Below are 13,781 nucleotides of genomic sequence, written 5' to 3'. Positions count from 1 at the left end.
GTATTGTTTTGTTGCAGGTTTTGCATGTGGGGGGATAACATAGGTGAAATTTTTCTTTCAATTGAATAACTGGTAATATAGAGTTCCTTGATCCATACCTTTTTTGTTGTTTTCTTTTTTCTTGCTTCCATTTTCTTCCTTTTTTAATCTTCCCCTCTTTTTTTTGTTTTAAACTTCTTTGAAAAAAATAATTTAAATGGGGGGAGGGTTTAAAGGTCGCTCACTATTCTCCAAGTAGTGCCCTTCTTTGATCAAATACAAAATATGACTATATAAATCAATTTTTAAAAAAGCTACTGGAAAACGATTGGAACTACAAAGGGCTTAAACAATATCTCATACCATTATTATTTGTTTTGGCGAAAAGCAAAGTGAATCACCATGACCAGGAGATCTCTCCTCTCGATATTGGGGGAGTGCAGGTGGACCACTACACCAGGGTTTCCCCCTACTCTTATTCGAATAGTGCAGTGGTTTCTTAATGTGCAAAGGTGTTGACTCTCTGCATGGGGCCTCCATTTAACCTCCTATCAGAGGGACAGAGTGTATTCTACTGTAACATAGCCTGCATCTATGAAATATGGGAGAGATGTTTACACACAACACACTGGCCTCAGTCATCTGCCCGGGGTGGACTTGAACCCACTATCTTTGTGCAAAGCAATACATTATTTCCTTTATACAAAGGAAATATTGAGAACAAGCTTACAGGAATACAATTGACATGATGGTATACTGTACCAGGAATGAAAATTAAATTGATGGAAGTGAAAAACAGAAATAACAATTGAAAGGAACTGAATTAATTTGTTTTGTCTTAATCTAAACATTGTTAAAAACAATATTTTTCAGTCAATTGCTGTCATGCAAGGATTATTGTAGATATGAAAGGGATGGGGCTACATGGGATATAGTGTCCATTATTTGTTATTTCACCAAGTTCAAGTTCATTGTTGGTTCAAACTATATAAGTGCTTAATGGAGAGATTAAGACATTCATGTACATGTATCTATCTGTAAGAGTATGTCTTTTGCAATGTTCAAAGATGTGATCATGAATGTATTGTCAATATTCCATGAATGCACTGATTGCTGCTTATATGGTGGTAGCTTGAGCTAAAGCCTGGGTACTATAATAATAGTTGCACTATTTATAAATCCAGCAATTATGATAATAATAATTATTATTGTTATAATTTTTATTTTCAGTTCCTGCTGATAGTATTTTAATGAAAGTGTTAGCTGAAAAGAGGAATACAAGGAGTTTTGGTGAAAGGATAATGCTTCTCATCAATAGAGGAGGTGAGTTGAGTGTGAAGAGCATCGAAGTTTGTGAGATGCGTGATTGTGGATTTGAGAATATTGAATTATGAATATTCTATCTGAAATAAAGCTTGATGTAATATTTCACAATTTTTCTCCTCCAAAACTAGAAAATGCAAATTTGTGCAATACAACATGCAGTTTAAAAGTCTATATATTAATAATAATACACTGTAAAAGTGCTAAACAAAATTGTTAGACATTATTGTTTTGTGGTAACAAGAATTATTTAGGTTTATGAAATGTATCAATACATTTAAGGTTTGCTGATGTAGTTTATATCCCCTCTCTTATAGTGGATCCTGTGAAGATGTTTGATCATTGTTCAGACACACAAGACTCTCTTCTCAAGTTTATGGCAGACATGTTTTCGAGTCCTGCAACCTCAGACCTCTTCTACTCTAATGATATGAAAGTATTGATTGATATCATTGTTAGGCAGATAACAGATTTGTGTCCAGGTGATCAAGTGAGTACCCCCCCCCCCCCCCACATCCTTCCTTTAAACTTAAATTTAGTTTTGTTTAAAAATAGGAATATTTGTTTGATAATTATATAAGATCTATTTGAATATTTTGAGAAGTATTAAAATTGTAATACTCTAGCATGATGATTTGTTAATAATAATCTAGATACAAAAGGGAGAAAGTTGAGAAGTATGAAAAATTGAAATAATGCTAAAAATTACCCCCAAAAGGATAAAGTAATATTTGAATTGAACAAAAAAAAACAATTGTAATAATTAATCAACAAATTCTTTAGTTTTCATTAAAAGTTTGACAACTTCAGATCCAAGGTTTTAGGGTATTCCAAGCATTCCATTATATGATAGACAAATGGAAAATATGAACACATTGTGTTATATTCAAATTATCCTTTAATTCCAAGATTATCAGGAAAGGGGGAAGATTGTTCAATTTAAGTTGTGTTCAAAAATCTTATTTAGTTTTTCAATGTAGCATAATATTAAATATGATTTTTTTTTGCTAGAGACAATGGAATGAAATAATGAACATTATATGGAAATTTCTGACTGGCCCTGAGGGGGTAGATCAAATGTGGTGCCTGCAACAGATTATTTATTATTCTCAAGTTGAAATCAACTGGAGGCAATATGGGTAACTTGTTGAGTGTTCCCTGAATATAGAGCCAGTCAGTTTGACTACCTTGTAACAATCTCCTATCTTGCAGCCATGACAACACATTTGCCCATTAGTTACTCTTGAATGTGTGTGATCATGGCTTAGCAATTTTTTGTTTATCATTACATGTTTACACTTTGATGCATACACAATAGCGTGTGTTTGCATTTGCAATCACACTTACAAACTGGAAGCTGGTGTGTGTACAGAATGTTATGTCAGCCGAGGAAAGTTATGAATTTAGATTAAACTTTCATTAATGAATTTGTTTTCCAATTGATTAAATATGCAACTGATCATTGAACATCTGTATTTCAATGGTAATCTCAGAACTAAAGTTTTTAAAACTGACTTTTACAGGTCTCTGTATTTTCTCTTTTGTCGACAGATGAGAACAGAATATTTATCTCTTATCTTCAGTATCTTTACCAATACTTCATACTGGGAGGATTGTCACAGATTATCAGAGTTTGAGAGAGCTTTTGCTGCAATAGCAACAGAAGAGGGAAAAGAGAGTGAACAGGACCAACTGATCATCAAAGAGATTCAACAGACCTTCGGGTCAAAGTTCACAAGAAAATTTTAGAGACCATACATCTTCCATTTCCATAGCACAAACAGATTTGTGTTTTTTAGAGGGAATGAGACAGACAGAAAGCTACTTGTGTGTCATCATTAATCTTGCGGATCAGTTTAACCCTAATTCTCCCGGGGGGGGCCATAATGGCCCCCCCCTCGACAATTTTCGCGATATATCTGCTACGCAAATTTCTTTGACCTCGCCGCTCACTGACTTTTTACTTTCAAGTCTCGCGCAAATTTTGAGACCAAATTTGTGACGCCCGGGTACGCGGTTACGACATTACGCAACATTATGTAAGTGCATGTCAGACCCAAAATAGCTCATAAACGTGATTTCATGTACAAATCCAATGCGAATTGTGTATTTAGCCAAAATTCATAAATGTATCATTATTTCTACTTTTACTGATTAAATTTAATTAATTTTGCCTTGTTTATGATCAGAATTAAGCCTGGAACGATTTCCATTGAAAAAACAATAAAAAGCAAAAAGTAAAAAAACAAAGAAATACATAAGAAATTCATAAAACAATAAAATACATAAGAAATTGATTTCCAAACCGAAGTTTTTTTTTATTGCGATTGTTAAGAATGCTACAAAGAATATTTTTACAAAAAATTAGCATTCTAGGAGCGTTATTTAGTGAATGAGAGCAAAAAGTATGATTTATGCATAAATTAGCATAATTAATTAATATAAAATAAAATCTCATTATTTTGGAAAATTTTACCATACAGCCTTGTAGATTACATCGCACACTACCAGCGTGCAAATTTTTGCGTCACTCGCGCGATCGGCGGCTGAGATCTTAAGGGGGGGCCATAATGGCCCCCCCCCGGGAATGACAAGAATCAAAATACCCCGGGAGATTTAGGGTTAAGATGTAGGGCTATGCTGGCATTACTACCGAATGCATACCATAATTGAAATCAATTTATTATTTTGTTTGCAGAGAACCAGTCAGATTATGTAATTGTCACGTTTGTGATATGGTAATAGAATTCAATTTATTGCCTTTCTTATTCTTGAATTATGCTCATCTCAAACAAGAATGTTTTGTATTAGAGAAAGAATGTTTCAGGAAGTATTTGAGTATTAGTTGAGTGAGGTAAGAGATATATAACTCTATGTTTCTATCATATCATTTGTTGAAGGAAAATTAGATAATTTATTTTTTGTATATTTTTGTATCATTGTATTTCATGTAAATTCCGGTTTTGAGATATGACAAGTTGCATTATTATATTTCCAGTATGCAACTTTCTAATTTAGCTAGATATTTATTATAAATAGACAAACTACCATTTAGCTTTATACAAGGCATGTGAGATATGTTAAATATGTAAACCATCCATCCATGGTTTATTGTTGTATTTTTTATACACCCATCCTACGGGACATATTATGGTATCACGCTCGGTGTCCGTCGGTTAACTTTTCCTTGTAAACACGATAACTTAAATTTAAATTAACCTAAGCTCATATTATTTGGTGTGTTTGATACTAACATAGATCCCAGGAAGCCTATTGATTTTGAGGTTAAAAGGTCAAATGTCAAGATCACAGTGACATGTTTTCATCTTACCCTTCTGAAGTCCTTGTAAACGCGATAACTTTAGTTTAACTTAACCTAGGCTCATATAATTTGATGTGTGTAATACTAGCATGGATCCCAGGAAGCCTTTTGATTTTGAGGTCAAAGGTCATGATCACAGTGACATGTTTTCATCTTACCCTTCTGAAGTCCTTGTAAACGCGATAACTTTAGTTGAACTTAACCTAGGCTCATGTAATTTGGTGTGTATGATATTAGCATAGAACCCAGGAATTCTATAGATTTTGAGGTCAGAAGGCCAAAGGTGAAGTCGCCACCTTCCACTTTTCTTGCTTGACCAATAACTCCATTTTCCACCTTACATGGGGGCATATTATGTGCTCGCCTTAGTGACACTCTTGTTTGCATATGTCATGTATAGTTCTTTTTGAATTTGAGATGATATTCTTGTGTATGAATGATTATGGCAATAATGATGAAAATCACATTGACAATTATGTCAACAGAAAATTGATACATGAAAATATGTTCATAAATTTATGTTGAACATGGCTATACATATTTTGTACTAGAATTATAGCCAACTTAATACCATGACTTACTTCTATGTAATTAGATAAATTCCCAGGTGAAATTTGGTGTTCAAATCTTACTCTGTTTCTTTTTGTTACATCCTTTCCATTTCTGTGTCTTTAACGTTGTATAGATTTTCCACGTACCTTATCTTTCCTCCCTCTTTCAGTTGTTATGCTTCAGTGGATCTGAGTTGCAAGGAGGATGCAGAGAGGATACAGTGGACATAGAACATATGTTGTTCGTATACATCATACACGGTGGAAAGTTCCTCCGTTCTGAAAGTTTTGTGTAGCTCAAAACTTTTTGTGCGGATGAAATCATAGTGGATGGATGCTCGAATGATAGAGCATATGAAACACGTATGCAATGGGTACACAACAGATGCATAGCGTATTCCAACGGATGGCAAGATTTTTTTACGTTTTACATCCGCAAGTGGTGTAGGACCAGGCCTTTATATGTCTTGAAATTCATGTTGAATTTATGTTGTGCAATAACAATGTGTTTTGAAGCAGATGAAAGATTATCTGAGATCAATTTAAGTATTGCATTTACGTCATGTTTTTTTAATTTGCCATTGAAATTTATTTTCCCTGATTCAATTGGGGAAATAATTAGTATCATCGAGGTCAGTGACAAAGTTTTTCCCTCAAAAAAGGATGGTGTTTAGTTCCAGTATATGTAATACCCACCGAATTAGATGTATATCAGTGAAAATATGTTAAGTGTTCAGGATATTACATAAGTGGTCGTCTGGTTCCTTGTAATTTAAATCGTGTTATTCCCTAGAAAATATATGAAAATCTATATTTCATCAATGTGATCATCTGGAGGATTATCATAACCTCAGTAATTAAAGAGTTACAGAAATGAGATGATTTACCAGATTTATGTTTGCTGCTGGTGCAAAATAGGGATTTAAAGATGTTCATGTTGGAGAAATCTGTTGAATAATAATGAAAAGTGTTTAAAAGAGTGCAAACACCATCCAAAGTTGCTCATATTGCTATTCAGGCAACGATTCTCATGTATATAAAGCTACAAATTTTACCAAATTATTGAAATAAACCATTATACAATGCAAAAAGTGCAAATATTGGCTAGTTTATAATTTAAGTCAGCTTTAATTTTTTTTTATTTGCCAACACATCAAGCAAATTAAAATTGTAACCAGCATCCCGTTATATTTTCAGAGGTCGAATTATTACAAAATATTTTTATAATTAGATTTCTTGTTAAGGAACAGTATGTGGGCTTATCATTTAGGACTCAAGCTATTTATTGAAATTGTTTAATTCCCCAAATTAACAGTGTTCTGAAGAAAACTTTTGTTGTGCATGTTATAGATTGATGGGATGAGCAGTGGAATCACTTTAGCCAGCCCATTATTATTTCTCCCATTTCTCTCTCCAGTCTCTTTCCCTTTCTCTAATCCTCTCTTTCCCTTTCTCTAATCCTCTCTTTCCATCCTCCCTAATCCTCTCTTTCCATCCTCCCTAGTCCTGTTTATCTATACTCCTCTCCTGTTTCGCTCTTCACCCCTCCCTCTCTCACACCTCTATTTTCAACTTCTTTACTCCAACCCTTCCCCCTCTTTTTGTTTATTTTACCCTTTACCCTCATCATATGATGTTCTTCAATGGGAATTTCATCAAGTTTATTTCATTTAGTTATTTCAAGTTTTTGGTTGATTTACTTCTCAAAGGTCTCAAAGCTTTTATGCGAATCCACAAGGACCAAAGCTGCTATCATTACTTTTATTAAGCATGTTGAACTAACTCCGTATTCTATGGAATGTTTGTAGCATGAGCAGATGCAATATGTAAAGGTTTATCAACGACTTGCATTTCATTAAATTGAAAACTGGTGCTCTGAATAATCCTATTTATCGTGGTTCTCGTTTTTCTCTCATTCACACATTCTTTTCAAATCCACATTATATTTTACAAAATTGTTGGTCAATACTGCTATTAATTGATTTCACATTAAGGTCTTGACTCCCCCCCCCCCCAAGGAGAGATAGATGATAGATAGATAGAGAGAGAGAGATAAATCAAGTGATTCAGTAAAGCTTGCTCAATTATCAAATTTAGTTTTACGTTGCCTGAAAACTATTACTAACATAGTCTATATATTAAAGTGATTTTCAACAATATCTTACATGATTCTGAAGTAAATTGACACTGTAAAATAATAACCAATTTACAGTACATTTCTTATATTTTTATTAATCCCTTTTGACTTTGGCATGTATCATATACCAATTACACACAAAGTATAAGCAGTAATGAATAAATTTTAACAGCAATATATTCATAAAACTATTATTTCAACTATAGGCAAATGGGTTGCTTCTTTCATGAAGCCAATGCACAAGAGAATACAACAGCATATGTAACTTTTGCTAAAATAACCCCAGAACATTTGGAGAATTTTTAAAACAAACATATCTGCCTTTTCCAGTTTTTTTTTTATTTGACTTCCAAAGTTGAAGTGTTCATGTACCGAGCACCATTTGATTACAGTCTTGAGAAGAATTTAATATATATAATGTTAAAACGTGAGCAAAACTAAGCTTCAATAATCTTTACTAAGCACGTGTCAATAATTAAGAGATTGGTTCAATCACAGAGAGGCTATAGCCCCTCACATTAATTGCTTTCAGAATCCAAAGTCACAAAATGGAAAAAGACAAATGAAAATGAGATGGATTAAACAAACTTCCCAGTTTATCACTAATATGAGGGGCTATAACCTCTCTGCGTTTCCTGTGAAAAAATATTGTTCATTTTGAATGAGTGGAATTTGTGAACTGCCATTCTAAAATTTGATCAATTTCTTTTGGAAGCCAGTTTAGATGGTGTGAGCCTAAATTTTCTTATCTGTTTTTAAAGATAATTTTCCTGAAATGATTTTATAAAACAGAAATGTTTGTATATACACAAAGCCCAATTTCTGAATTATTTTTCCCAGGGTCCACAATACTTTTGAAATATAGTACCGCTGATTAAAAAAGTACGAGTTCACTTTCTAGGATATTAATCCTGATCAGTGATCTTTTCCTTAACAAGCTAGATATTTTAGGAGGCAGAACATGGTGCATGGATCTAAATTTCCCATGAGTCCAAGTGAGATAAACTTTTGGCCTTTTCAAAATGAAATTCTAAGTTTTGAAGAAAATAATTTACATAACATGAAAATTTAATCATATTTTCACCCTCTTTCATTTTTACTATTTTCCTTTTGTTTGTCAGTAATGGAACCTTTTAGCTCCCACCACCCTGTCTGTACGTCCATGTAAGTGATAACCTTTCTTGTATAGAAGAGAATAATAGTGCTCGGATAAAGATGAATATATAGTATTTGTAGAAGTTTAACATTGTTAATCTCTTGGGTCAATTTTTGATAAGTCAGACTTAAACAAATCCTAGTTCTTTTGGGAATTCATTGATGATGCTGCAGTTAAAATTGATAGAGAATTTATATGCATTAAAAAAATAACACAGGTTCTCGGAAATATTTCAAATCAAACTACATGTATATCAATGTTAAAAAGCTAAAATATAAACTTAAGGCAATTTATCTAAAAAGTGTGGGTATGTAAGAAAAAAATTCCCTCCTATTCGTAAATCATTGATACTTCAACACATAAAAACCAGCGATAAGTTGAAAAGAGCATGACCAACCTATTAGGAAGATGATCGTACCAAAACAGTAACATTTTATGCCATCTCATGTTCTTTGTAAGTGAAATAACATGGACCTGCCCTTGCAATATGCTGGAAATCTAGAGTGAGGTTGGTCATTATGATCCTTATGAACTGATCCTTTGGGCTAGTTACAGAACCCAGGCAATAATTTAATAAATGAGAATTAAGAAACAGAAGTTGAAAAGTGCATCAGACTTAATACTAGCAAGATTAATATATAGGTTCCATGACATTTGCTCTGGCGACATTTGCTCCGATGAAAATTCCCCACATTAAGCCAAACATAAACAATGACCTGCAAAACTAAATAAACCCTAATCCTTACCTTTTTATTATTCAGAACAAAGAGCTCTATTACAATCCTAGGTCTAACCCTATGCTAATAAATAATTGCTGAGAAGAAATAAATGTAGTTGAAATAAAAACCATTAGAAAAAAGTTACAATTTTCAAACAAAGTGGGTACTTACAGAGAAACAGATATAACAGAATATTTGAATTGCCAGTTGTGTATTATAACAATTAATTCAAAAGATTATCTGTAATAAAAGATTAAACATTTAGAACTCACAACTTTACCATAGTAGGAGTCATGAAGTGACAATAATACCACTTTGAAGACAAATATGATGTATGACCTTTGACCCTGACCTGTGATCTCAACACTACAAAATATGCCTGCAGGCGGTATTCTGAACATTGTCTTTTCTCCATATTTTAATTTTCCTCAGAGATATGACAAAATCGGTATACTGGTGGATGTCATAACTTTTGTCACAAAAATTTTCATAAATTTTGTCTCTTCTCTTTAGTGCGCACCAAAAATATGCGGCTCTAATAACCCTTTCACAAACCCAATTATGCGGATAATATCCACATAATTTGGTTGTAAAATCGGAGCGGGACCAGATTTTGGCTTTGTGAATGCATTTCCAAAGTAATGCGGATAATTGCCATGGTGCAGTCACAAAAGGTCACCCTTTTCCAACACAACCCCATCGGAGGGGGCATGTGCAGTTGCCATGACAATTATCCGCCTTTTTCAGGTCGGGCGCTCGTAAAAAAATAGTGCGGATAATTGGAGGATGGGTTTGTGAAAGGGGTATTAAATACGCATAATCCCAATTTAGAAGCAAAAGACATGACAAAATTTATGACAGGGGGATATCAGTCTTAAATTTTGTCATATCTTTTAGTACCAAATATCCTGTTACCCTGCCGACTAAATGTCAAGCATATAATAATATTATTTAGATTATATTGTGGTATTATTTACACTGTACAGTCATAATCCATGACAATTTTCAAAAATATTTTTCATGCTATAATTAGTTAGGCCCTACATAATTATTAATTCTTCCTTTTTTCTCTGTATTCCCTTTTCTAAAATCCTTCACAGCTCTGTCTCTTTTTGTAATTAAGCGCATCAATATAAGCGTAGTTGCGCGATGCCAGCTACGGTATTGGGGATACGCCCTACCTGCCACCGGGCCTTCCTATTAGTAAGAAGGGCTCCCACTAGGAACTAACTATGATTTTGATTGGTTGGGTGGGAACTTAGAGAGATATGACAGGGTAAAGACAATATTATTCAGAATACCGATTTGTGACAATCACAGCGGTGACACATCGCAAAGAGACATTACAAAATTATGACAAAAGTTATCCACATTTTTTTACATTTTATTGTTCGAAATAGACATGAAATGAAATACTCAGAAAATTTGCTTTGCCCAATTTATCGTGGGCCCGGTAGCCGCTGTGCAGCGCCAGATCGACAAGGCTCTATCCCTTAAATCGTTGAATGCCAAACAGGGTAGCAGCATTTTTTAAACGTCATTTGGTCTGACGGGGCCGAGTTTGAACTCCTGACCTCCCGGTTGATAGATGAATGCTCTACCAACTGAGCCAACACACCGGTATGACAGTGTTCCAGAATACCACCCCTGGTTCTGAATACTGCATCAAATAGATGAGCGTCCAAAAATTGTAGAACGAATAGCTGTCTATAGATGCAAGACAGACTATGAATGCCCATGCCACGGTCGGATGAAACAAACCTGCAAGCACAATACCTGTTGTGATATACTATTAGAATCTTAATCAAATCAAGAAGATTCTATGACTGGAGTTCCAACAGGCAACAAATTTATTCAAGCAGCTGTTTATTTCTAAAGAAGCACAAAAGAACAGCAGTAAAGACCTTTTTGATGTCCACCTTTGAAGCCGCCAGTTTCAGTGAAAAAATCAGAGTGAAATTTTACGAATATCCATTTGTATCAATTTTCCATCTTTTCTATTAATAAACAAACTGAAATTTGAACGCATGACAAGACGTCAATAACCAAGCATTATTACGCTGAGATATTTGCCCAGATTATATCAATTTACCTTTAATTAGTGAAAAAAGTAAGAATTTGACCTTTACTGAAACCAGATTTTAACACTTTTCCGATCGTTTGCGGCAAATTAAAATTTCAAATGTGGTCGGTGGAATATTGTTATGAGGCTCATAACATATTCGAATTACAGATGTCTAGGTATTCCTTTATTTCTGCAATTGAAGATTTTGCCTCTTGATGATTTAGTCTCGTTCAATTGTTTGATATTTATGTACAAATCACAATCCTCTCAAAACTGTTCATTTTTAAAAGATGCATTTGTTGTTAACTCGAATGTCCATTTGTACAATACACGGCAGAAAAATCTTATCCACCAACCACTTACAAGAACAAATACTGCTTTGAATTATTTTGTAATAGTTTGTATCAAAGAATGGAATAAGTTACCACAAAGCTTTAGATCCAGTCCAACACTGCCCATATTTAAAAATTCATGTTGAAAATATTTATTTGAAAGATTACAAAATATCTTAAATTGAATCTTGATAAACCATATGTGTGTGTGTGTGAGGGTGTGTGTGTGTGTGTGGATTTTTGTATGTATTTTTCTTATTTACTCTCTAGATTATCATTGTATATATGTTTCATCTCATTTTTGCTGTAAGGTTCTATGTAAGGGGCCCCTCTCACAAGCTCTGCTTCTATGGGGTCCCAAACCAATCATGTATTCTTATTTTTTGTTAAACTGTGTAATATGTCTCATGTTTTGATTGGTTTAAATAAACTTGATCTTGCTATTCATTATTGTATATGCCAGATGAGTGCCCGCACATGCCCAGTCAAGTAAATTTGAGTCATATTTCAGGACATAATGCTGAATAGTTTATTTTTGCATGCCTCCGAATTATGTACTACACATAAAACCATACCAGATGGGCCGAAAAAGTAATTACCATCACAAGAGCATATTTCCCTTTATGACCTATAGCTGCAGAGTCATGCAGGAATCATTTGTCTACACAATTGAAAGAGATGTTGAGCAAAGTGCATGCCTGACATAACTTCTGCTGGTGGTTTTTAACCTTGTTCAAAGGGATTTTATTTGCTGTTACTCCATCTCATTTGAAACCTCCTAGATCAAATCACATAAATATGGTAAATGCTACATTCATCAGAAGAACTTATATGACAAATTTGATGTCCAATATTATTCAAGGCACAGTAAAATTAGTTGCAGGATCAAAAATAAAGAGTTTTAGCAACTTACTATGTCAGTTTAGAGCCAGTTTTTATTTTCTTCACATTTAAATTGATGACCAAAGAGGTCTGTGGGATAATGGGAATGTCTAATAGATAATTGAGAGAATATTTTGAATAGAACAATTCATAAGCAGTACAAAAAAAATTATTGGTCTTAAGCAAACAGTACTTGTCAAGTACAACATTACTTTTGGCAAGAACATCATGAAGACCTTACTTTTAATAACTTGATAATTCAATCATAAGTTTGTATGGTTCATAATTACATACATTGTGACTAGTCTGTTTCTCAGACCACCCAATCTTTACACCACACATATCAAACTGAATATTTTGTACACACATTATACCAGATGCCTCAAGTTTGAAACTGTGTACTCATTATCATCAGGAAAGAACATAGTTACTTGTTCACAAAGTACATAAGAATATAAAAATAAAATCATTTATTTTTTCCAATCAAAATATAATTCTGGTGATTGCATTTGAAAAATACAAAGGTTTTTCTCATCTTGTGTCAAAATGCAATTCAACCACCCTAGTGTCCTGGCAGGTTTTATTTTGCTTTAATTTTTGATTTGCAAATGGTAGAATATTTAAGTAATGCCTAACCCTATCCAAATGATAAAATACATGTGAGGCTTTCTTACTAAACCACAACTAGGCACATGCCATTTATTAACAACAATGACCTAATTTCACAAAAGTGGTTTTGAGTAAATGGCTTGAAACCATAGTTTATGCAGATGTCAAGCACTTAACAAATTTCTTTTTCTCATGCTTACTTTACTGGGAAAGCGATTAATATTAAATGATCGCCTTTGCCACAGTGTGCTCAATTCATACTTATTGGTTGCATTGCAATGGTTAAAGTATGCTGTGAAAATTGATCTAAATCAACATGTCAATTGAAAACTTCCACCTAATTAATGCGAAATGCACCCTTGTGACTATAGAGATCAATTGAAATGTAACATTGTATTCATGATATCAATCCTCAGGTTTAACTCTTTGTCATACAAATTTGCAGTGTAAAACCACAAGACTGGAATGAAAGCTTGAGTACAATCATACCTAGCAATTATTCTTTGAAGTACAATTGCCTTTAAAGCTTATTCATTTGTTGAGATGTCTCTACAAGTTCTAGAGTTCTGATATCCTACTGTGTCATGAGAATTTAAATCCTTTGCATTTCAGATCTTCTCTTGCTTCTTTGAGTTCCTGTAAAATGAAAAAAAAATTGCAAGCTGAGATGAGATACAGACTTAATAATTTCAGAAATTAAAAATAA

At 33.6% G+C, this 13,781-nt stretch overlaps 2 protein-coding genes across 5 annotated transcripts in view; one reads left to right on the top strand and one right to left on the bottom strand.

Moving 5' to 3' along the window:
• LOC129256768 (NCK-interacting protein with SH3 domain-like) overlaps positions 1–7,063 on the top strand; it is a 77,594-nt gene extending 70,531 nt beyond the window's left edge. For 2 of the 3 annotated variants that reach the window (XR_010293162.1, XR_010293161.1), the window contains exons 8-11: positions 1,210–1,302; positions 1,620–1,792; positions 2,854–3,156; positions 3,923–7,063. Coding sequence is in view for 1 of the 3 variants with exons in the window: in XM_064097637.1 (XP_063953707.1) it covers positions 1,210–1,302; positions 1,620–1,792; positions 2,854–3,051 (464 nt within the window). In the remaining 2 variants the exon portion in view is untranslated. Of the gene's footprint in view, positions 1–1,209; positions 1,303–1,619; positions 1,793–2,853 lie in introns of all 3 variants that reach the window. The other variant, XM_064097637.1, reaches the window with a different exon arrangement.
• Positions 7,064–7,387: 324 nt separating this feature from the next.
• Positions 7,388–13,781, bottom strand: part of LOC129256128 (dolichol-phosphate mannosyltransferase subunit 3-like) — a 53,817-nt gene continuing 47,423 nt past the window's right edge. For both annotated transcript variants that reach the window (XM_064097638.1, XM_064097639.1), the window contains one exon: positions 7,388–13,711. In XM_064097638.1, the coding sequence (XP_063953708.1) occupies positions 13,658–13,711 (54 nt within the window). In that variant the 3' untranslated portion in view covers positions 7,388–13,657. The remainder of the gene's footprint in view (positions 13,712–13,781) is intronic.

The sequence above is a fragment of the Lytechinus pictus genome, chromosome 3 (genome assembly GCF_037042905.1).
Source record: "Lytechinus pictus isolate F3 Inbred chromosome 3, Lp3.0, whole genome shotgun sequence".
Taxonomy (NCBI): Eukaryota; Metazoa; Echinodermata; class Echinoidea; order Temnopleuroida; family Toxopneustidae; genus Lytechinus; species Lytechinus pictus.
The sequence above is the reverse complement of the archived record's forward strand: the minus strand, read 5'-3'. Positions and strand labels throughout refer to the sequence as shown.